The 24,102-nt window shown below is 40.6% G+C and overlaps 1 protein-coding gene across 2 annotated transcripts; it reads right to left on the bottom strand.

Annotated features, from left to right (window-relative positions):
- Nucleotides 1-14,875: 14,875 nt before the first annotated feature.
- PCDH18 (protocadherin 18) lies at nt 14,876-24,095 on the bottom strand. Of its 2 annotated transcripts, none has more exons than XM_026848011.1 (4): nt 21,136-23,640; nt 20,125-20,213; nt 19,826-19,989; nt 14,876-15,595 (listed from the first exon to the last, which is right to left on the bottom strand). In XM_026848011.1, the coding sequence occupies exons 1-4, from the start codon at nt 23,638-23,640 to the stop codon at nt 14,919-14,921; spliced, it is 3,435 nt and encodes a 1,144-aa protein (XP_026703812.1). In that variant the 3' UTR covers nt 14,876-14,918. The 2 variants fall into 2 exon arrangements, with proteins under 2 accessions (XP_026703812.1, XP_026703813.1); XM_026848012.1 differs by having other exon boundaries at nt 14,919-15,595; nt 20,125-20,210; nt 21,136-24,095.
- Nucleotides 24,096-24,102: the final 7 nt, after the last annotated feature.

Here is a 24,102-nt window from a genome sequence, read left to right as displayed (position 1 = left end):
AGAAAGAAAGAAAGAAAGAAAGAAAGAAAGAAAGAAAGAAAGAAAGAAAGAAAGAAAGAAAGAAAGAAAGAAAGAAGAAAGAAAAAAGAAAGGAAAAAAGAAAAAGAAAAAAGAAAAAAGAAGAAAAAAATAAAAAATAAAAAAGAAAAAAGAAAAAAAGAAAAAAGAAAGAAAAAAGAAAAAAGAAAAAAAAAAGAAAGAAAAAAGAAAGAAAAAAGAAAGAAAAAAGAACTTTTCTGGCAGTCATAATTATGCCTGTAGTTGGGTGTTTGAAAGTGGCTCACAAAATTACCCAGTTTTGAATTGCTATTCATGTGACCTGGCTTCGGTGGTAGTGGTTACAGAAATTTAACTTCAAAAACAGAATAAAAAAGAGCACAAAGCTGAACAGCAAACAAAGTGAGTGAGAGAGGCAGATCTCATTTAGTTTAGAATTCTGTTATTTTTAGCTGTCAGCTGTTTAAGGCGAGTCAAAGAGACTTTTTCCCTTTTAGAACAGAAACTTTGATATTGCTTTTGTCATTTTCTGACTACCAGCCCATGATTTTTTTTTTTTAATTTGCAAAATTTCCAAGTTGTTGTCAAGTACCCTCTTTGGCACATTACCCACTGCCCCCCAGAAATTATCTCGGGGTCCTGCTGGCACATGTCCAGCATGGGAGCGGTGCACCCCTGAGGAGGAGGAGTGCTGAAGGGAAGGGTTCGGTGTGTGGGCACAAAGAGACAAGAGCTCTTACAGCAAACCGGATTATCATGGCAGCAGTTGGTTACTTCCTAGGCCCATAAATTCAATAAAAGTGCTCCAGGTCACAATGTAAAGGGGTTTCCCATCTCACTGAACATCCCCCAGATTTTCTCTCCCCTTTCCTATTTCACATGCTGCTTAGTCTCCTCTGTCTAAAAGTGACTGGGTGGGGCTTCCTCCAGTTTATTCATGTCATTTCCGAATATAGACAGAGGGGACATAAGAGAGTGACAGGAGATATACTTTCCACTTTTTTCCTTCTCTGCTAGCACTGGGAAATGGCCTGCATAACCTAGTAAGTATTTTCTGTCTCTAATTTCCATCCTGTTACATTTTGCAGGAACTGAATGAGCTGGTTAAGCAGAGCTCCTTGGCAGTTTCTGCACTAAAATAAATGTTCTGCTCTTTCACTCAGGTGCCTCATTTCTGCCTTTTTTTTTTTTTTTTTTTTTTTTTTTTTTTTTTTTTTTTTTTTTTTATTTTACTGTCTTTTGCAGTCCTGCAATTCCTATATGTTCCTGATTGTTAAAAAACGTTCTTCAAAGTCCTGAAATCCTAGACCAAACTGAAAAGCTACATTTAATTTTAAACATGCATCTCTGTTACTCATCGCTTCAGTTCCCAATAACCGCCAGCTAAACAAACACACACAGAGAAGAGAAAATTACTGTAACACAGAATAGTACAGGAGATACCTGGGGATAGTTCCTTCTCACTAATGTTCCCCCAGCCTCTGAATTTTACCTGATGACAGTTGCTAAGGCTATTACTCATGATCCTGTTACATGATGCTTGTTAGATATCCCCTGTGAAGAGTTGTGCTCTGTCCTCTAACTGGCCAAAGTGGTCCTAAGCACTTCTCTCGACAACCAGCTGCTGATACTCCAATCTTTTCTCCTAATCATGTTCCACATTAAGGAGTCACTGTAAAAACAAATTCAGATGTGGAAGCAGGACAAAGACATGTATTTTCCATTTGTAATGTAGTGGAGATCACATTTCATGCTCAGTAAACCAGGTACCATTTTCTTTGTTAATGTCCTTCTTGAATTAGATCCAGAACACATCCTCCTCATTGTCTCTCAACCTTGCTTTTACATTTATAGATGGGACATAGGTCTTATAACATGTCAGTTTTCTGGATCAGAGAACCCGATTAACTTTATATAAACTGCATCTTGTTAGAGAATAAAGAAAAGGAAGGGAAAAAAACCAAGATACATGAAAATTGATACCGAGTATGCTTATTTTCACAATCCTACAGAACATTTAATTATTCTGTCAACAATCCAGCTAGAAGGCAGCCTTCCAGCATTAAACTCTTGTGGATATCAAGGTGGGGGTTTTATTAAGACATAGCAGAGTCTGCCCTATTTCAGAAAATATGTTTTTCAAAGGAGATATTTGTCCACCCTGGAGTTCAAACTGCTGGGATATACTGCACTTGGCAAGCTTTAACTGGAAAATACCAGTCCAACAATATAAATTTATTTTTTAATATGCATAATTTTGAGCAAAATGTAGTTATGTATTTCCAAAAAGCCATGAGAGAACATTTGCCACAGTTTCCATTACCAGTGGTGTTGCTGAGCCTGAACTTTCTGTAAATTTTGTTGCATCTTTGTACAACAGAGGTTTGCATCAATGTGACAGAAGTAGTTAATCACCTGGCTGAGACAACTCATTGTCAAAAGAACTTCTCACCATATTTTGAGTATGGTTTGGAGCAGCAGGCTGCCTGTTCATACGTTAATAACTGCTTTTGGTTTCCGGTGGTTCCTTGAATTTGCCTATGCCTGTATCAGTTTTGTCACCTGTAAAAACTGGAATAAGTCTTAAAAACTCTCTAGAAATATGTGAATTTTATTCACTGTTTGTAAAATGAATGATATTACAAATATTCTTGGTTTATCTCCAGTTTGGCTGTTACTTTTCAACCTGTCACTTGAAGTCACTGAGCTATCTATATATGCTCTTCTGAACAGGCAAGTAAGAAATATGCTTATCCCCTGGTGTAGGATCATCATAACCAAAGAACCTGTTATATTTTCTAACGTGCTTTGCTATGGCTGATTAGAGATGTCTTTTTACAAAAAAGCTTTTGTCAGCAGTCTGATTTTGCTGTTTTGTTTTAAATCAGTCACAATCTCAAGTTGGAAGGGACCCATAACGATCACCGAGTCCAACTCCCTGCTCCTCACAGGACTACCTAAAACTAAATCATATGAATAAGACACTTGTCCAGATGCTCCTTGAACTCTGACAGGCTTGGTGCTATGACCACATTCCTGGGGAGCCTGTTCCAGTGAACAACCACCCTCTCAGTGAAGAACCTACTCCTAATGTCCAATCTGAGTGGCACCCTTCTCCGTGAACTCATATGTTTACATAACCATTGTATTCCCTAACTGAGTGACTTTTAAAGTTATTACATTTGAAAAAAAAATATATATCTTTTTGGCAAAGTTAAGAAAACATCCATGCCAGCTCATCAGAGTACTGATATTCACTTTATAAAAACCTCTTTAAACACTCTGTATTCAATCATTGTTTGTCCTGAAGCCAATTCAATTCACCTGGGACATAAGTCTTCCTGATTTTATTTTGGTATTTAACATACTCAACACTGATCTCCTCAAAATAAATTTTTAAAAAAACCCAAAAAAACACAAACAAACAAAAAACAAAAAAACCCACACAAAACAAACAAATCCCATCCAAGAAAACAACTTGAAAATAATTTAGAGAACAGTCCTCTTGTTGAACAGATTGAACCCAAGTATTTTGCTGAATTTCATGGTGTTATTAAAAAAATTTGCATCCCAGCAATATATATTCTAGGTTATTTGCCCAGTAGATTAAACAACCATAAATACCGAGTGATTCAACTGAGCAGCAAGCGCTGGCTGGAGTGAATAGCATGTTAACAGATACTGGAGCTCTAGGAGACACCAGGAAACTGTGCCTAAGTAAGATTGCTTAATTAAGCTTACTAAATGCTATTTTCCTAAATACTTAAATTACTTATTTTACTAAAAGCTCGCCTGAGAGTTTTCCAGTGTGATTAAAACCCCTCGTGGGTCACAGACTCATTTACTAAAGCTGTGGAGCGGAATACCAGGTGGGGCAAGAAGCCCTTCCAGGGAATCAGGACCAGACAGCCATCCCCAGATAAGCTGGAATAAGACAGAAAAATCACTTCCTATCATGATGCAACTGGAATGTCTCTCTCATCAATAATGTCTTCTGAAATAAGTATTCTAAACCATGAGGTAAAAAAAGCAAGGATAATTACGTTGTCTCCAACAGCCCTCACAAAAAATGTTCACATTTTTATGGGCTTGGACAGATACTTCTGCATACTCTCCCTTATTTCTGCTTTCAGGGATTGTTCCTTCAAAGGCTGCTTTATGGGAAGACACCATTAAACTACATAATGCTACTAAACTTATAACATTGCTGCTAACGTTCTTTAGAAGTAATCTATCATATGTTACTTAATTTCACTGGTCTTGTACAATGAGTCCCAGGCTCAACATTTAACTAAATTGCCCAAGGACACTCTTCCAACCATATGTAATGTACAGTGAGTAACTCTTCTGTAAATTGCCTGGGAACATACTGCAGAGCAATTCTCAAGAGAAAAACTAGGGCTGGAATATTTTCTCATGCACCTTCCACCCGGGTGACATTCCTCCCTCATTGCAGATTTGCCCCCAGCACGACCGAACGGACGCTACCCTTTTGCACCCATGTTTGTTTGTGTCTGTCTCCTGTTGATATTTATGAGAGCTGTTTCCGATACCCTTGCAGCATCATCTTAATTTTGGCAGAGGTTTCTGTGTGTTCAGGTTCCAAGGGAGATGAAGAGAACACAAGCTGTCTCCAAATTGAAGGAATCAATTTTCATTTCTGAAGTCAGACAGGCTTTCATTTATTGCTTATTGACTCCATAGAGAGATAATAATAATGTTGCTGCTTTCAGTGAAAAGGACCATTACTGAGGACAATGCACTCAGTCAAGAAAGACGCCAGATCCTCTCTTCCCCAAACCACTCTTCACTCCCCGAGTTACAAGCTGGGCTCTCTCCAGAAGCACTGTTTGCTACCTGGCCAGCTCAGTCAGACCCTCAGGGCGTAGAGGGCATGAATCCTTTTGGACACCGGTCCAATAAGCAGGGAGAAAATGAGAGAGGGCACACAGACCTTCTCCAGGGGCCCACAGCATCAGCGGGTGGAGGAGCTGGCAGAGCCAGCTGCTCGCGTCCCGCCAGCCTGAGGAGTCACCATATGTTTGGCTGTCACCCATACAGCCAACAGCCCTTGGAATGAGGCACCGAATTCATTCAGACTCCTCTCGCTAGTGCTGACGAACATCCAGCCGTTTCAGGCCTCAGCCAAGCTTTCAACAGACCGTGCTGGAACCGCTGGGCTCGATGACTCAGCTCTGCGCTAACAGAGCCTACCCCAGCCCTCATCAGCCTCAGCTGAAGCGTACCCGATAAGGCAGCGGGCACTGACGAGATTTACCCGTCACAAGTTGCTAGGTTTGCACAGCACCTGACCCAGGGGATTTATCCAGAAAGGCATGTTTGACATCTAGTTAGGCGTCCCCAGACAAGCTCAGTACCTTCTCTGAAGTACTTAAACCCTGGAAAACATTAGGGCAGAGCATTGTTAGTCTCCAAGGACTGTCTAGGCCTTTTCCCTGCCCTTCCTTTTTCCCTTGGAAATCTGGGATGAGAAGCAGTATAAGAAGTGAAAGAGTAGAAGCATTTTTCCATTTGCTCAGTTTTAAAATAAGTTGTTAAAATAATATCAGTCCCTTGAGTTTCAGGGAAATAATATCTATCCTTATTCTCTCACATGCTAATTAAAGTTGATTCTGATGATACATGGTTTACCATTGTACTGCAGTTTCATTTTCAATGAAACATTACCATTAAAAACTTACTCTTAACACAACAGTCTTTCAGAAGTTCTTTTAGTCATATCAATGATACCAAAGATGGGCTGTAAGTAGATGAAATAACTAAGAACACTCAAATACCTACACAAAGTGTTTGACACAATACCTGACCTTTGGTCTTTTAGTAAAGCTTATGTGCCCGCACTGGGTTGTGCCCAACCCAGAAAGAGTAGTATCGCCAATACTTATGAATGTACTTTCTATCTCAGTATATGTTTATATTTCAATTTAAAAAAAAATAAAAAATCACTAAATTTACTTGCAAAACAGTAATGCATTCCATGTACAGATTCACATTTTGTATTTGTATTTATATACTTCTCAGAAATTAAGCCATCTAAGAACCCCATAGCATGCACAGTCACTCACAAGAACATTATTTTAATTTCCTTTTTTTTTTTCCCCCAATTTTCAATTGAATGAAGTCTATATGGATACAAGCAGCTATGCTTCATATTTTAACTTTTGAAGTTTCATTCTGGGTTAATTGCCAAATAATCATGTTGGCTCCTTTCTGACACATTTTTAATTCATGCTTTCTTTTGCGTAAACCTTGTATTTTAAGATTGCAGTTAATGACATGTGCATACCTTTCCCATAAAGCAGTTTCCCTGTGGTATGAAGGAACGAGGTAATTTGCTTTAATACATGCGAAAATGCAGAATTACACATGCTGACAAATCTTCACTGTCACTCTGCATGGTTAACTTGAACTGCTGCATATTCTCTATGAGTGTTTTGCTGTAGACTTTCGTAAATGATGCTGAAGAATTGAGTAACACAGAGCATCAGAATGTACTATTGCTGTCCACCCACACTAGCAGAAAGCCACTGAGTTTTTAGTTGTTTACAAATGTTTTCAATGCTAAATCTCTTTGTGATTTCCCTTATGAAGTTATGCACTCAAACATGTCCAGCATATACTTTGCTGCCCTAAGTGCTACAGTAAGCTAGATGAGAACCATCGGACCTGAATTTTGGTTGCCCTTCGACATAAACTTGTGGTTTTGTTTCATAGATTTTTAGGATCAGAAGACATGATTGTGATAGCATAGCTGGGTTCCTTAAAGCAGTGCAAACACCATTCACCTACTGCACCACTGAAACTGTAATGCCCAAATTATATTATCTTTCTAAGAGATTTTCAAAGTTGAAATTATAGTACTCTATCATACAGTCAGGTCAGACATCAGCTTCCACAACAAAAAACAAAAATCCAAACATCAAGATGCATAAGGATTCTAACATCATACACTGATATTTTGAAAATATGATAAATAGATCAGTTCACCACAAACATTTTTCTAATCTGGATACAAATCAACATGTTCTTTTTAGTTAGGTGACCTAATTATAATAAGAATTTAAGAAAGCCAGATGGGTCAAAATAAGCCCAGGTGGTCTCAAGCCTGCCAATTTACCAAGCTTATGTTTTCATTTTATTTAAATAAAAAATGTCCATCATTCTTTGTCAGAGGTGCACTAAGCTGCTGCGGTTGTTTGTCATCATTTGTACAAAAGCCAGCCAGGTTACCTGTCAGTTTGCAAATATTGTGGATAATAGGCATTACTTGAAGCAGCACAGGCCTGATTAACAAGAAAATTGGAATTTTTTAACCTATTCCTTTCCTTTTCTTCTTGCACAGTACTATATTAATTTGTAAATGGATTTTTTCCACACACTCTCTCACACACAGGAAGTACCTTCAGCTCATTAGACTACGAGATTCTTACAATTAGCTTTTTCCAGGGCATCAGCAATCAGCCTCTCTTACTACCGCATCCAGGATTAAATAGAAGGAGTCTATCCACGATCCACCCGTACATTTAAAATTGATTACTAGGCTCACATATGCCTCCCTTTCCATTTCAACCATGTTTTATAACAATGCACTTTTAAACATGTAACAAATCTGTTTATTTGAAGAGAGAGCAACCATTTTTATTTCAAGACCAGCTGGAGCCTATGAAAAGGAAATACAAACATAATCCTCTCTCATCTAGACATTGCTTATTTTCCTTGTCTTAGCTGTTTTTTTCTGTACATAATAGTAATTGGAGAGTCTGAATTCTCCTTCTGAGATCTAAATATAATCATTGCTGAAGTCTTATCTTTTTAAAAGATAAAGACAGTAAGTTATGCCAAGTTATTATAGCCACAGTACCATATGTGAGAGAAAGTTTCATTTTCCATACACAGCAGCAAGAACTCTTCCTTTTAAGGCATAATTCATGGTTTCTATTTAACATCATCATGGTGACCCTAGGACACTGCCTTACCAGCTGGAAATGAATCTTGCCAAGTGGGTAAGTATTGCAACTCAAAAATATCTTTTTGCACTGAATAATTTAACACACACACACACGAAAAATTGGAGTTATCACTGTCCATATTTGCTGTAAAAATTCTGTGGATTTTACATGCAGAGAGCTCTCCTAGACCACACAGTACAGCACTGGCTTCCCAGTCTCTTTACTCCCTGTTCCTAGAATTTTTTTTTCCCCAAAACATCACTCAGTATTTTAGCAAGATGAAGGGTAACAGTATCCAAACCAATGAGGGAAGGAACAAACAATGAAGGATGATTTGAATAAAACAAATAGGAGGTAGGCTTCCTCTCAGGCTAATTTTCACAACATTTTAAGGCTAAATGCACAAAAGAACATAGGTACCTTTTGACATAGGGGGATCTATAGTACTCACGTGCTTTCTGTGCAATACACGGGAAGAACTTTGCACTTGACAGGGAGTGTCAGACCTAAACCAGCCAGTAAGAAAAGCAGGTGATGGCAGTATGGATTAAACCTCCAGCCCCCAGGGAAAGATCCCCCTCCACATCCATGTCTGAACCACTTGGGCTGTGTGTTACTGGCAGACCAGCCCCAAAGGACCAAGCTGAGAGCACATTACCCAAACAGTTGGCACATAACACAGATCCTGCAGCCTGCCCTGCACTCCGCGCTCTCATAGCTGCTTTCTTGGCAATGCTCAAAATACAATAATTGCGTGTTCACCAGTGACCAGAGCAGAGGTCTGTAGCAACCAAAGCTAACCATAGCCCAGGCTAGCTATCCTCAGGACACACCTCTGCAGAAGTGTGCGTGTGATCATGAGGAAGCCATTAGATTTCAGCCAGGTGGACTCTGAGCTATTCCACACTATCTTGGTTCAAGCAACAGGGGCTGCAAAGAGCACAGTTAGGAATGCCCAGGGGCTATTGGGAGGGAGAAGATGGGAGGGCAACATACTGGGCTTGGATTAAAGGTTAAAGTTTTTAAAAAAATAATTATAAATAGTTAAAGCTAGAAGATGTTTGAGTTTTTTTTAAATAAATCCCCATGATGATAAATCCTATCTTCAGAACAAGAGCTTATGACAATTTTTCCTCGCAAAATGCAAGTATATGACATTATAGTGGGTACTTTTGTCATTACCAGAGCTATGAGAAAACCCCAGCTTCAAATGCGTTCCTCTTCCCAGGAAGCTTCAACTTCTTGTCTCAACCATTAGCCTACCATACAACTGCAGTTTTTACCATTGAAGCTGTCTTTGTTTAATGTTTAAAACACGTATTTTCAGCCACAGAGAGAAAAGAAACAAATGAGAATAAAGGGGTGACTATCTGGAAGGGCAGACAATTGCTTTCTGGGGCCTGTCACAGTGTGCAGCCCTTTATTCCTCTTTCTGTATTTTCTCAGCAGACTGGTCTTGCATGCCTGTTCAGCTTGGCAAACCTCAGCAACACTGAGACACTGAAGTGAGATAGGCAATGGATTGCTTGCCCCACATCAGTTAGCTACTCAGGCATTGACAAACTTCAGCATAACCAGGCACATATATTTTCCACATTTTGAGAATTTAATGTAGTATTTACATGGAAACACATACAGTCAGTCACCTATATGTCAAGAGTCATTGGTGACGCTATAAATTATAGACATAAAATGAATGAACAAGCAGACATCCATGTTTCGAGATTCTACGTTTTGCATTTGGATGACAGAATTTATGCTAGATGAACTTGGGGTTACTGAAGACATTTTATAGCTCTAAAACTTAGTATGCTTACAGATATTTTTCTTCACGTATTTGTGAAGTCTCACTCAAGTCACGCAGTTTTCTTGTCTGACTTTGTGAACTTCTGAAGCTTACCTGGCATTTGTTGTGTGTAGTCAATACAAGGATAAAAGTCCTCCAAGGAATATCTCAGTTATGTATAAGGGGTGCTGTTGATTCATTATGTAGTGCCACCTTGTCTTGAATCAGTACTAAACCAAAGTCGTGAAATGAAACTGGGTGCATGGTGACGGTTTAAATGCTTCATGTAAGCTGTAAAACAGTTTGTGTGGTCATTTCTCACTGTATTTCCCACAGTGCTATTTGGTTAAGTGGTGGGAGAATGTGTGCCTTGGTCAAATTTCAGCTTAGGTTATTGCCCATTTCTGTCAGAGTCTCCCTTGAGTTTTAATTAAACAAGGTAATATTTACCAATTCTGTTGTAAATAGTTTTTACAGTATGGTTTAAACTGTTCTTGTGCATCTCTTCAGAGAGGCTCTTTTTTCAGTAGTGGGTTAAATGATCCCAGAATATGTTTTTATTTAATTGCTCAGTCATTTATTTATATAGCTCTGAAGATAATAAAGTGCAACAGGGTTGCTAATTATGAATATTTTTTATTGATTGAAGTTGCAATATTATCACTTCCCTCTTCTTTTTTTTTTTTTTTAAATTTATATCAACTGCATTACAGAATGTTTTGCAGGACAGGTTTTATGTGCAGCCAAAGTCTGACCCTGGGGATACACTTTCAGGCACAATTTCACTCCTTTCTGTAACAGTCTGATCTGTTGAAAGAAAATGTATGTATACCATAGTCTCCTAGGGATCCCAGTTTAGATACTGTGTTAACCCAATGCTAACTAAACAAGAGAGGGCTCTTTTTGTATTTGTTCTTCAAAGCAACGTGGACTAACCTCCACATGTTGTCCTTCCTGACAGAGTTTAAATATAAGATTTTCTTCACAAATCCAGACCTTTTTTTTTTTTTTTTTTTTTTTTTTTTTTTCCCCAGCTTGCAGTCAAACTGGCTGCTTTTCCTAGTCTAGGTGCTGCAGCGTGGAAAGTTTATGTTTCATATATTCAGCTGGCAATCAAGGTTTTCAAGTCTTATAATCTTTGGAAACATCGGACATTCTCTGCAGGTTGCAGAGAAGAGGAGGAAATTAAATTTCCTGGCATTTTCTATGAATTTCAAATTTTCATTAAAAAAAGATAGGAAACCTTAAAGGTTAAATATTTTGTGGTAGCTTTTGTTTGCTTTCTATTGCTGTTCTTAAACCAAGTCATTATAAACACGACCAGGGTGTAGAATGCAACAAAGACATTATTGACAGCAACATCCTCCACATCCTCTCAATGTGTTTATCCTAATGGACACCGAATAGTAAAGTGCGATGCAGTGGTTACAGAAATACTTTAAACACAAATTAAATAAGTGGTCAAACAACCCACTATCCCTGATCATTATTTCAGTATATTTTTGAGTTTATCCATTTCAGAAGCGATTAAAAAAGAAAACATACATGCAGCCTGGAGAAAAATAGTGGTTGAGCATGCATTAATTAAGCTTTGTATTTGTTCAAAAGTCTTACTAATTTCATCTGTGGTAACAATAACAGAACAACAAGCACATAATAATAACAACCAGTATTTTGGTAATTAATATTTGCTGACTTTCATGACCTTTTCTGTCATTATGGTACCAAGGAGGAAAACTTTTTGGCTTCAAGGACAAAACTGTGCCTAGCATCTATAAAAGTGCTAGCAACCTAGGGTTCTGGACAGTATAATCATGCTCAGGTTTGGTATTTAACACACACCACCAACCCCTAACCCTCTATTAGTTGTCAAAATGTAGCAAATCCAGATACGTGGGGTTTTTTTTTAATCTGTGTAATATCAGTTTTCCCTGTTCTTGACATAGAAGAGGTTTGGTACTAGGGGTTTTATACATGTGTACACACACACACACACACACACACACATATATATAATTTCTCTCATTTATAAGGGAAGCCTGAGAAAAAGAGGGAATCTAAACAGAGTAGGATTAAGATTGATTTTTCCCTCATTTACCACAATCTACAGATCTTTTAGCAAGATTCCTATCGATAATAAATGTAGCTCAAATTCTGATGCTTTTCAGATATAATCTAAGTAAACGATTTTGTTCCTGGAGACTGGTCTTATAACTGGTCTGTTTACATGATAAGATTCTTACAGCAATGCACATACCATACTCTTACTATGTGCTGGTACAAAAATCCCCTCTAGGAAAACCTTACGTATTTTATGATATTGGGATGCCTGGGCCTACCAGAGAAAGTCTTTGCAATCTATTTTTGCTAGAAAGCCCCCTCTGCAAACAATGATGCTTTAAACCATTGAGACTATCCATGTGACATGGGCCAGTGGGCATAAACTGATTTAAGGATTTTAAATTTAAAACAGGTTGGTAATCCCTATTGGATGATGTGACTGGAGCTTATCAGGCTGCTCTGCAAGTCTGTAGACAGTGCAAACCAGTCTGAGCCTGAAGGTCTAATATTTCTTTTTCTAGAAATGGGAAGAAATATCTACCTGCATTTATTTATGAAGGAGGAATCTGCACTACTTGAAGGGGCGTTTCATTCTCAGCTGCTGATTTTGTAACAGACAGCAATGTTTTATCCATGTCACTAGAAAACTAAAATAACTTCCAAGTTTAACAGCTATTGTCAAACTACCATCTTGTACACTTTTAACATAACCACCAGTCCCCTGTACACCTCACACACATGTGTACCCAAGCTGGAATCAAATAATCATTGATTTTCTAAGCAGGCATGAGTTTTGTCTCAGGAGTTGCTCTGCCTGGGCCTCCCTCACCTGCTCTGCTCCTGTGCAAAGTCAGTGTCAGGAAGATGCAGCCAGACACATCGCCCTTGCCACCACATACGATCACTCAATAAAAGGCATTGGGTGTGGGGGAACTCAAGAATCCAGTGGAGCTTGAAATTACACATGAAAAATTAGGGCAAGAGAGTTTTTGAGGAATGTGTTAACTAGAACCAGCTGAAGAGGCAGAAACTGGGAATTTCAGTCATGGGCAGTGTTATCGGGGCACCATGTACTTTGTAGACACAAGTGTACAGCCATGGGCTGTGCAGGATTTGTACATGGGTAAAGCTGACTTAAAGGAAGCAGTCAGAGAGCTCATGGTGGGGGTGAGGGAACTTGGAGAACAGGATCAAAATGGGATACTGACAAATAGGGAAACTGAAAGGCGGGGGGGGGGGGGGATGGGGGGGGGGGAGGATGGCTCAGATGAGACAGAAACAGCCTAGCTAAGGAAGAAGCCATGCTCTTGTGAACTTCAGGACTTGCTAGGACTGCTATAGTATCTAGACTGGTTTCAGAATCAACCTGACCTTGCTGATAAACAGGCAAGATTTGGTATGGACATGAGGCATGAGGTACTGTCAGGGAGCACCAAGAGCAAGGCTGCTCTGTGGAAGGGGACAGGAGAGAGGCCAGGGGCTCAGAGCAATCCCAACACAGGCACTACCTTCACTGACAAAGTGCCATCCTACAGTATCTGAATGCAGCAAGTTGAGCCAGGTACTGGCAATGGGATCCAGCAGCAGTCCCCAACATGACAAGGGTCTATCCAAGGACTTCTGCCAGCAGCAGCTGGATATGAGGTTGGAGACACTGCTATAGAGTACATCCTAGGTCCATCAAGGAAGCAAGGGTAGGGACCAACACTCACACAACAGCTAAATGCTCTAGGCTGAGCTTCCATGAGCTCCTGAGCCCTTGGGGTGAGGGGGACTGGGACCACAGGACTCGGGTGAGAACGGTTGGGGCCATTAAGGCCTAGTAGTGCAAAGGAAAGGGAAGGGGAAAAGCGGGGAAGAGGTTTTCAAGTATTTAATAAATTTAATGTTGAGACTTCTTCCTTTCAGTAACAGATGTTAGCTCAAAGAGATTGAGGTCTTGTTGGCATTCAAAGGTGCTATAACAACTCTCCAAAACAGAAACAGAGCCTCCACTGTTAGAGGATCTTCTTGTACCAATGCTGATAAAGCCTTAAATGTCTAAGTCATATTGTCAAAACAACATTTTGATAGTTTCATTTGCCAGTACGGATACTTGGTTAGAAATCTGAGGTCCTGGAATTTCTAACCATCATGATATACTCATGAACCCTTGAAGTATAAACAAGTTATATATTACTTTGCAAATACAAGATAGGCACAATTACAACAGAGGCAAATCACAGCTATCATCAGCTGCTTTTCTGGAAGACTCAACATTCTGTTTATTTTTGTGCCATTTACAAGAATAGAGCAGTCAATCACAATTTTTTATTTACATAAATTGAGAATTCATCCTGAGGTCAGAAAAGCTGATTTTATTGCTGCCTTTCAAGTATACAACCTCAACTGGCTTTGCAGTGTAACAATGGCAGAACAAGTTTACCTTTTTTTTGCAGAGATAACATTGAAAGTCCCATCACTCAATTCCATGATTTGTTCACTTGGGAAAACACTTACTTGTGAAAGGGAGGAAGACCCCAGCCTGCAATAATCCTGGAGTTAAGTGGGAAAAATGACTTTATAGCATCAAAAAAAGCACATTTTAGGTTTCATAGGAGTTGACAACTCTTTATTATAAGAATGAAACATTGCAACAAGGTGTTGGATCATTTATTTAAACTAACGTTTGCATAAATTTTCAGTGGTTTGAATTTGTATTTGTAACATTTGAGCCTTAAAAGAAGTAATAAGGGAAAGAAATATCCCCCCGTTTGTTTTTTTAACATGCCTGTGTGGCAAGAATGCGGGAAGTTCAACAAGGGTGGTACCATCTATATACATTTAGGAAAACATGCTTGCTGTGGGTGTACAAAAATAAAATTTATTTGTTAAATTACACATAAATATAAGGTACAAATGTATTTTTAAAATACAGATAAAGATAATCACACTTGCATTGTGTACATATGAAAATACAGTATTTTAATATTCAACATACACAGACACATTTATGATAAATGCAACTAGTTGGCAATGCCAGTTCTCAGTCTGTTTTTTGTTCTTTTTTTTTTTTTTTTCCTTCCAGTTTTCCATAAATATGGAAAAATAGGCTTTTGAAACAATTAGTTCTGCCGGACATCTTGCAGCAGCTTGTTAATTTCTGCCACCAGCTCACTGGCATCCATGAGTTCATGTTTACCATCACTGAGGTGGTTGAGCACATTGTCAAAATCATCTTCTTCGTAATTCTCTGGGATCTCCTCCATGGCTGGCAGCCATTTAGAGGAAGGCTGCGCGCTCGAGTGAGTCCCCAGAGTGGGCCCGTTGTTGGCAGGATTTTGGAAATGTGTGCTGGCTGCCCATGCTGCCACCCCCTGTGGATAACTTACAGTCTTGGCTGGCAAATGTCCCTTCCTGCGCTCCAACGAGTTGGAGCGATCCATCTCATTGCACTCTGTGTAGGCATCTAGCGAGGGAGGCAGCAGGCGCTGGAATACGCTGCTCATTTCGGAGAGGAGAGAGGAGGTACAGGTGTCCCCCGACTCCTCCTCGCTCTGGCAGTCTTTACCAAAAGTTGAAAAGCTCTTCTTCTTCTCGCTGGCGTCAGCAGGCTGTGGATCTTCCTCAAGGCCCTGATGCTGCTGTTGCTGCTGCTGCAGCTGCTGCTGGGGTGACTGGAACTCCTCCCCAGGGATGAACATGTTACTTCTGTAATCGGAGGAGGGAGAGGGCAGTGGTGGCATCCAGCACTGGTCAGAGTGCCCCAGAACCCTGCACTCCTCTGTGCACAGCCGCATTGCTGCAAGAGAGAAAAGAGGAGTGAGCATCCCCCTCCTGTCGCAGTCATCACTTACTTCACAGGGACTAGCACAAGGACTGAACTTCTCCAAAGATGTCCAGATCTGGTGTTCAGGTTCACTTTCTGTGTGCAGAAAGGTGGCAAATACAAATGGTCTGAGCTAAACAGACTTCTAGTTCTGAACGGTCTCAAAAAATGAGAATGATAAATGCAGAACATGTAAGACAGTAATGCGATCTCTTAACTAGGACTGAAGAAAAACATGTAAATCCCAGGTGGAAAACAAGCATTTGTGACATAACGTCATTCATTCCCTTTGTACAGCGCTGTTTCATTAGAAAAAATACAAAGTAAAGTGAAGGTGTTTCTACGCCCAAGCATTTACTTAAGTAAATGTCTTCCACATGCAACTAGAGAAGCATATCAGAGTAATAAAGTGGGAATAAATGGACAGCGGAAATAAAGAACAAAAACGTGCAGAAGGATCTCCCTCTTCATTCGCACACCTCCTTTTGATTTGACAATGAGGTGTATGTTGAAGACGAGGTGATCCACTGCCATATTACCTTTTTAACTGAATCGGTTAAATTTGAATCCAGTATCAGAACACCTAGGGCTTACTTCCCACCCCAAGCAACTCCAGTGTTTATATGGAGTTACTCTGAGCTGCACCTGCAGCTCTGTAGCTCAGGTTACTGCACCATGCTGGCTCAGGCGTTGGCACAACGGAGGCTTTCACCCACAAGGTCAGCATCCAGGACAGCCAGGAGGGCTGAGGAGAGGAAAACAGGGCTGCTCTTTCAGCTGCTTGGTTTTAGTGGTGTCTCTCGGGAAGGAGCAACATGATGAGGCTAGTGACTACATCCCTGGGAGCTACACTGGTCTGAACTGGCCCACATAAGGACACTGAGAATCCTCTGCAAACACCTAAACAGGTCTGGGAACGGTCTCTGGAGGCAGAGACAGGCAAAGCTCTGTTTGACAGAACTGCAAAGAAACATGTGCCACAAGAGGTCAAATTTCCCTCTCCAAAGGGAACCAACTCTGTAGGACACAAAGCCTCAGCTCAGGCTGGGTGCTGCCTGGGTGTCTGGCAGACCTGCTGGAAAAGAACTAGGTACTGCAGGGGCCAATAGCATGAATTTGAGTCACATACTTCAAAATAAAGCTTCCAGAAATGCCAGACTCTTTGCATTATGCATATTTTGACTGTAAGAAACTTTTGCCCTAACCCCCTATCAATTAATGGTTAGATTAGCTCATACAGAAAAGAGTTTCTCTTTCCTACTCTTTATATATCGAACACATAAGAAACATTTTCAGTCATGGCCTGTAAGCTTTCCTTGCTTTCTCATCACATTTCCCATCTGGATCTGGATCTGGATCCACTCAGTTTATCAGAAAATCTTTTTTTGCCATGGTGTAAGCAGAACTGAGCAGTGTATTTCAGCCTAGGACGTACCAGTGACTGATAAAGTCCTACTCTTGTACTGTCAGTGTTACTTATCCCTGCACTTTACACAGCCTATCATATTGTTTGCTTTCCTAATGCCCTTTCCATTCCTCTGAGTATAAACTTTCTCTGTGTCTTACATGTGAGAGTATGAATTTCTTCAAGAACGCAGGTTCAGGCTGCAGGCTGGATATCGCACAAGCTATTGCAAATGGCCTGCTGATCCAGTGAGCTTCAAACGAACAAAGCCACCTGGAAAATATCAGTGGCTGAAGTTTTGATGCGAGTGACTGAAATGCCTGCAAGTGCTTTGTTCCTGTGTATGAAAAGCACACGTGTGCTGTTTCACAGAAAATTCCTAAAGAGTTAGAAAACAGAAAAGACATCTAAGAGATACATGGTGCTTGGACCAGTTCTCAACTCAACCCAGAAGGTGAGGATTACTCTTCTAATTAAGAAGACTCCTGCAAATTAATAAGAGACTTTCAATGGTCTGGCATTTTATTAGTAATGAGGGTTGTCTTATTGAGACTCTTGTTACTGATGTTATCAGGATTGGGTTTAGTAGAAAATAATAAATTCTGACATTCCTGAACATAAGATCAAAAGATGCTCTGAGGAAAATGAATGGTGTCACAGTCTGTCCTTAAATCAGTAATAAATAAAAAAACCCAGATGTGAAAACAGATATATTTTTTTTCTTTTTTTTTTTCCCCAGAATTTAAAGCTTATTGGTGAAGATTTAAAAAAATAGAGAGAAATAAACTAGTCTTTCAAGGACAGTTATTTAACTTTCTGATCATGTAATTTCTGAAGTTTTGAGGGACTGGCTCTGTTCCTTTCCAGTTTCACATTAAAAGGACAAACTCAAAGGACTTTCTCACAGCATTTTGCCTGTGTCCAGACTAACAATGCAGAAACCTCTCAAAATGGAGGAAACCTTCAGGAAGTTTTCTTTTTGTTTTTGTTTGGATTGCAGATCAATTCAGGTCTCATCTGAACAGGTTTGGCATACTTATCTGATAGATTAAGACCATGTATAGTGGCAAGTGCACATCTGGGTGAGATTAAATGCCCATGTGATAGCCCAATCCAGTTCCGTCTGCATTCAGAAGGAGTTTTCCTTACTTTAAATGCCATTAGCTGGGCACTTTTGGACATCCTAACCTTTGGCTTCCTGTTTAGAGACCAAATTGCAAGAGCTGAAAATGAGTCATGGGCATTTCAGCGTGCCAAGAGGGCAACAGCTCCTGCCTGCTGGCAGCAGCCCTCAGCTGCCCACCGGGAAGGGGACAGCTCTTCCTTGGCAGCAGCGGGGATGGATGCCAGTGCAAACACCACTGCACTTGAAGTTCCCCTGGCAGCCGAGAGCTCCAGCAGATCCCTCCCTGCCAACCACAGGAGAGAATGAGACACGCCTCATGCTAGCTGGCAGGGGAATAAGTAGTAGAAATTGGGGAGATTAGGATAAAAAATATATTAGACTCCAGATTTCCAGAATAGTAACTTTTCAAGGTCTCTGGTTTTGGAACATTAAGTGTAGAAGACTAAGTTGAGGACGTAGATGAATGCCTGGGTAGGCGATACAAGACCTAGTCTGGGGCAAAATATACAAAGAAAATTTTAAAATTAAAATGTGTAAGAAAAACCAACTTTTGGGGTTTACTCTTGCCTTGTGTAACAACATATTTCTCAGGGTAAAACACACCAAGGTCAGGTACAATCCCCTCACTGGTGTTCTCCATGGCAGCAGAGGGAAGGAGCTGCAGCACTGCAGCTCGTCTCCTCAAGCCCCCTGCAATATGTGGGGATCACTTCAGGGGGGAGTATGTGCTGCACCACCTCACAAAGCAACGTGCCCCCATCGATAAAATTACTTTACTAAACTTTTCAAGTTTACACTATTGGTTCAGTGAACCACACTGAAATTATCCAGCCCTGTTGGTTATACAGAGAAAACTAAATATGAACTAAGTACAAGATCTACGGTACCACCGGCGGCTGTATGATTATTACAGTAATTACAAACTTCTCGTATCTGTACTTAGCAAGATTTCCCATAGACTCTTTTATTCAACATAACTGGGCATTAATTTAAGAGTAGTACTTCATAAACATGAATATTTATGTGCGTGTTGTACTTTCACTCACCCTTTTCTAGCTTTTTTCTTTTCTGGCCCCTAAATTGTACCTCTTGAGCTCTTTCTTCTAGAAATTAGGGTTGCAAGATTTAAAAGCTGGGACATATTTAGGTCCTTCCCTTGCCACTCAAGTTCATTTTTCAGTGGGAAAAAATACACTTTTCTTTCTTATCCATCCTTACTTCTAGACCACTTTCACAATCCATTTCTGAACAGTAGAAGCTTGTATCATATGGATCAAATCCACTGTGGAAACTGTATCTCCCAAATTATAGTTCAGTGTATTTTTAAGAAACCACAACTGCCTGGCTTTGCAAAAACATCCACCCAGTCATTAAAAGTCTAAGGATATGGAGCAGATCATGCTTTTGGGGGGAATTTGGAGCCAGCTTTTGGTGATATGAATAACAGAATAAAGTAGGCTTTGCTTTGGGCAGATTTTCAGTTGTGTCTGAGGTTTCATTTCACTAGCTATGTGAAGGCTTCAGCTCAATATTTATCATGAAGAGGATTAAAAAGGAAGCAAACACAGGACTTGAAAGCTAAAGAATTTTTTGCTTTCTCAGTAGTAGCTTTATCAAAGTGACAGTCAGGCAGCACTGTAAATAAACTGTTCAGCTTCCATTGTGCTCTTACCTGCAGGAATTCTTCCGTCTGTAAGGAAAAGGTCACTGAATCCTTCCCCAAGAAGTCTGTCAATTGGAGACTCTCTCCCCAAATCATAATCACTGTCTCCAGCTTCACTATCACCCCGGCCACTGTCTTTCAAGCTGAATTTATCCATATCTTGTAGGGCATATCTGTGAAGAGAATTGTGGTGATGATGAAATTAAATCATCTCACGTAGGTTATATTCCACTTTTTGATTAAAAATACATGTCTATGTTTTCTGATACATGCATATGTGTTTATAGCAGAAAAATCCAGATCCTTACCTGTAGCTTCTGGAATACTTGTTTCCTCGAAAACTTGGCCTTGGTTGGTACTGGCCCTGGTGAAGCATCGAGAGAAGCTGAGAAACCTGCTGAAGAAGATGTGAAAAGACTGATTCCTTGAAATGAAAGCTCAAATTCCTAGTTGTAAAACCACTAATTTGCCTCTCAGCTTTGTTTGCTGGTTGTTTGGTTTTTTTTTCTTTAAAGTTTAAATCAAATTCCTGCACATATATAATACAGTACAACAGACTACTTTGTAGTATAGTGTCTGCCACAGGAAACACCTGAGGTCTTTGTACAATGAGGAAATGCACTGCTGCTCCTTAGACTCTGAACTCATAATAATTAATTCATTAACAAGTAAAACAAGGGATTAAACAGAGGTGGAGTTTTGTTTTAACAGATTAGAAGCAACCCCTTACCATTCTGGGATCCTAATTCAAAATAAAATTGCATTGCTCCACATGTAAAGAGTTACCAAGACACAGCTGTCATTTAAGTCATTACATAGCACTTGCAGTAAAAACTGAGATGGGTAGTCTCAAAGTTTGAGATACTACGATCATATATTACAACAGCTGTACTCAAAACTGTGTCAGTGTTTAACCTCTCAGTTCTCCATCCTCATGAATGAAAGAATTTTCTGTATTTCTCTATATAAATCCTCTGCCACTCTTTCTTAAAGAGAGCTATACAGAGGAAAAGGAAAGGCAAGCAGTAAACCAGAGCAGGGTACCATCTACATTACACTTCATTGCTTCGACCTTGGAGGGAAGAACCAAGAAATAATGCTATTAACAATAGATTTAATCCTGTTCCCAATGGCAGTGAATTTAGCTGATAATGGAGCAAAGTCACAAAGCTGTGACATCTAAAGAGAAATCCGTCGCACGTTCTCATTAGGCATAGACCTAATTGCCTATTGCTCTCACAGGTTGCATGCAGAGTACCTCCATGCTCCCAAGTGAATCTATGAGTGAAGAGATGTGCAAAACGAGGTATGGACCTTACCTCAACAGCTGGAGTAGCATGGGTGAGTTCCAGGGAGAAATTTTCGGGCACGTGGTTTGAGGAGATTGTCACCAGGCTGTTCAGGGATTGGTGGCTGTGGTGGCTCTGCCGACTGCTCATTTGTCCCCTTTCTAGGGTTGGAGATGATGAGGGAGAAGCTCTGTGGTGAGATCTGATGGGTAAAGTGCCATTAACTGTTGGCACTAATGTAATGTCCCCTTTGTGGATCTGTCTCGAGGGTCGTTTTGGGTGATGCTGGTAGGTTGATTCTGCCACACGACAGTTGTAGGACCTGGTGTCCTTTTTCTCTCGATTACACCTTGTAGCAAAGATGACCATAATGACCAACAACACAGCACATATTGATCCTAAGGATATAATTGTTATCATGGAGACATCCAGGGAGGGTTGGCTTACCAAAGTTGCTTCTGTGCTTGCAAATGAATAAACATACTCAAAAACAGTACATTTCAGAAGTGCTTTAGTACTAAGCTGAGGACTGCCTTTATCCTGGACTATCACAAAAAACTCCCATTGTTTTGCTGGCACTGATTCAACACTCACATTGATAGAGATGTCACAAGTTTTGGGATCCATCACAAAGATGCTGTTTTCCTTGTCAGCTGCTATGGAGCAGCTGAGTTCAGAGTTCATACCAGAGTCTCTATCGGTAGCCCTTATCCTGGTGACGAGAAAACCAATTCCAGCATCTTTAGGGATTGAGATTTCTGCTGTGCTGTTGCGTAGCACTGGCCCCACAATGACAGGAGGATTGTCGTTTTCATCAATGATGGTTAGTACAACTGTGGTATTGCTAACAAGCTGCTGACTCCCTCCATCCCTAGCTTGGACCATAAAGGCAATTTGATTTACTTCTTCGTGATCAAAGGTTCTCAGGGCATAGATCGCCCCGTTGGAGGGATCGATGGTCACATAGGTGGTTATAGAACTTCCCAAAATATAGCTCTCCAAAATAGTGTAGGTCACCTGCCCGTTGTCACCTAGATCTGGGTCTGTGGCTGTGACTGATGTGATGTACGCTCCTGGAGAGTTATTTTCCAAGATAACAACTTCATATCTGTTCGTCTGGAAGCGGGGTGGGTTGTCATTTTCATCACTGATTTGGACAGTAAAGTGTTTAACTGTGGAGAGACTTGGCGTTCCCTTGTCCTCTGCTATTACAGTCAAACTGTATTCAGATCTCTTTTCCCTATCTAGAGTGGCATTAGTCAAGATTAAATAGTTATTTTCATAAGTCTTTTGAAGTTTAAAGTGGCCGTGTCCATGGAGCTTGCAAACTATCTCTCCATTCACGCCAGAGTCCTTGTCTTGCACTCTGACCAGGGCAACAAAAGTGTCCAGGGGTGACCCTTCAGAAATGTACGCTACTTCTTCTTTCTCTGGGGACATCAAGTTTAAGTTAATTTCAGGTCTGTTGTCATTCACATCCACAATCTTAATTATAATTTTGCAGTGAGCTGGAATAGAATTGGGCCCCAAATCTTGAGCCTGAGCATCAATTTCATAGGATTTGGTTACTTCATAGTCCACTTGCTTCAGGAGGGTCAGATGTCCTTTCTCTGAATCTATCTTAAAAGTCTCTATAATTTTGGCAGACACATGACTACTAAAGGAGTACACGACTTTACCATTAGCGCCCTCATCTGGATCAGTAGCATTGAGGTCTATGAGCAAAGTCCCAACCGGTGAATTTTCTAAGAGTTGGATTATATACGACTGTTGCTCGAAAACAGGGCTGTTGTCATTGGAATCGGAAATGCTTATTTTCAGGAGGGATGATCCAGATCTCTGAGGCACCCCTTTGTCTGAAGCAGTGAGTTGGAGTTCGTAACTTGACTTCAACTCCCGGTCCAGCTCTCTCACCACAATCAGCTCTGCATACTTAGCACCATCAGTCCTGGTCCTCACCTCAATACTAAAAAAATCATTTGCAGAAAGAGAGTAAGTGTGAAGGGAGTTGTCCCCCACATCTGGATCAAAAGCGCTGTCCAAGGGGATCCGGGTTCCCACTGCTGCACTCTCCGATATTTCAATAGGGATAAGAGCTCGGGAGAACTGGGGAGAGTTGTCATTAATGTCCAGCACTTCAACTTCGACATGGAAAAGCTGCAGATGTTCAGTGGGCAGAGTGATCACATCAAACTCTATGGAGCAGTTTAAGTTTTTCTGGCAGAGTTGTTCCCGGTCAATTTTAGCTCCTATGCTGATTTCTCCGTTATCCTCACGGACTACAAGCAAGGGAGAATTCCCCCTCTGCATGGCTCGAAAACGAACTGAGGAAGGGTTAGGCATTTTTAATAAAACATCAGCTACATCCTCCGATAGTCTTGCAATTACTGATCCAACTCTCTGCTCCTCATAAATCCTGTATTTCAAATTCTTGCCCAGCACAGCCTTATTGAAAGATATTATCATCAGTGCAAAAATGAATATAAAGTGCATTTTACCGCCGATTCGGTGCATTTGTAAGTTTTTGCAATTCATTTCTCCAAGCAAGTTAAAAAGCAATTATTTCGACTTCCTCCGGTACCTTAAACCCAGCGCACATCTGGTCCTTGAAAACTTGAAAACGCCTTTTCTAGTCAGCCAAGTATTAATATCTTACCAGATCAGTAAACTTTTTTTTTTTTTTCTATACACACCGTGCCAGGACATCCAGATACGATCTGTAGGCAATCCACGCTTTCTCATTTGACTCCCCGCTCCTCTTCCCGGGTGAAGGGTGCCGGGGCAGCACGCTCCTCTCCCGCCGTGAGCATCCAGGGACCGCCGGGAAGCCGCCGGGATCCGCAGCCTCTCCTCCCGCGGAGCTCCGCTCCCCTTCCCTCGCCCCGCTCGTCGCCAACACTAAACACCCTCGCTCGCCGACTCCAGCCTAAAATCCGCCGCAACTTCACTCCAACTCCCCAGACAAAGCTTTTTTGCCCGGCATGTGCTGAGCCCGGC

The sequence above is a fragment of the Athene cunicularia genome (assembly GCF_003259725.1).
Source record: "Athene cunicularia isolate RWA chromosome 4 unlocalized genomic scaffold, athCun1 chr4_part2, whole genome shotgun sequence".
In the NCBI taxonomy this organism is placed as follows: domain Eukaryota; kingdom Metazoa; phylum Chordata; class Aves; order Strigiformes; family Strigidae; genus Athene; species Athene cunicularia.
This window is presented reverse-complemented; position numbering and strand designations above follow the sequence as displayed.

Excerpts from the sequence above, each read along its gene's own strand:
- PCDH18 (XM_026848011.1), bottom strand. The coding sequence starts at position 23,640 with ATGAATTGCAAAAACTTACAAATGCACCGAATCGGCGGTAAAATGCAC. Across the intron at positions 20,214-21,135 it reads ATGCTACTCCAGCTGTTGAG|CAGGTTTCTCAGCTTCTCTC; the intron begins GTAAGGTCCATA and ends CATCTTCTTCAG. Across the intron at positions 19,990-20,124 it reads AAGTATTCCAGAAGCTACAG|ATATGCCCTACAAGATATGG; the intron begins GTAAGGATCTGG and ends TTCTCTTCACAG.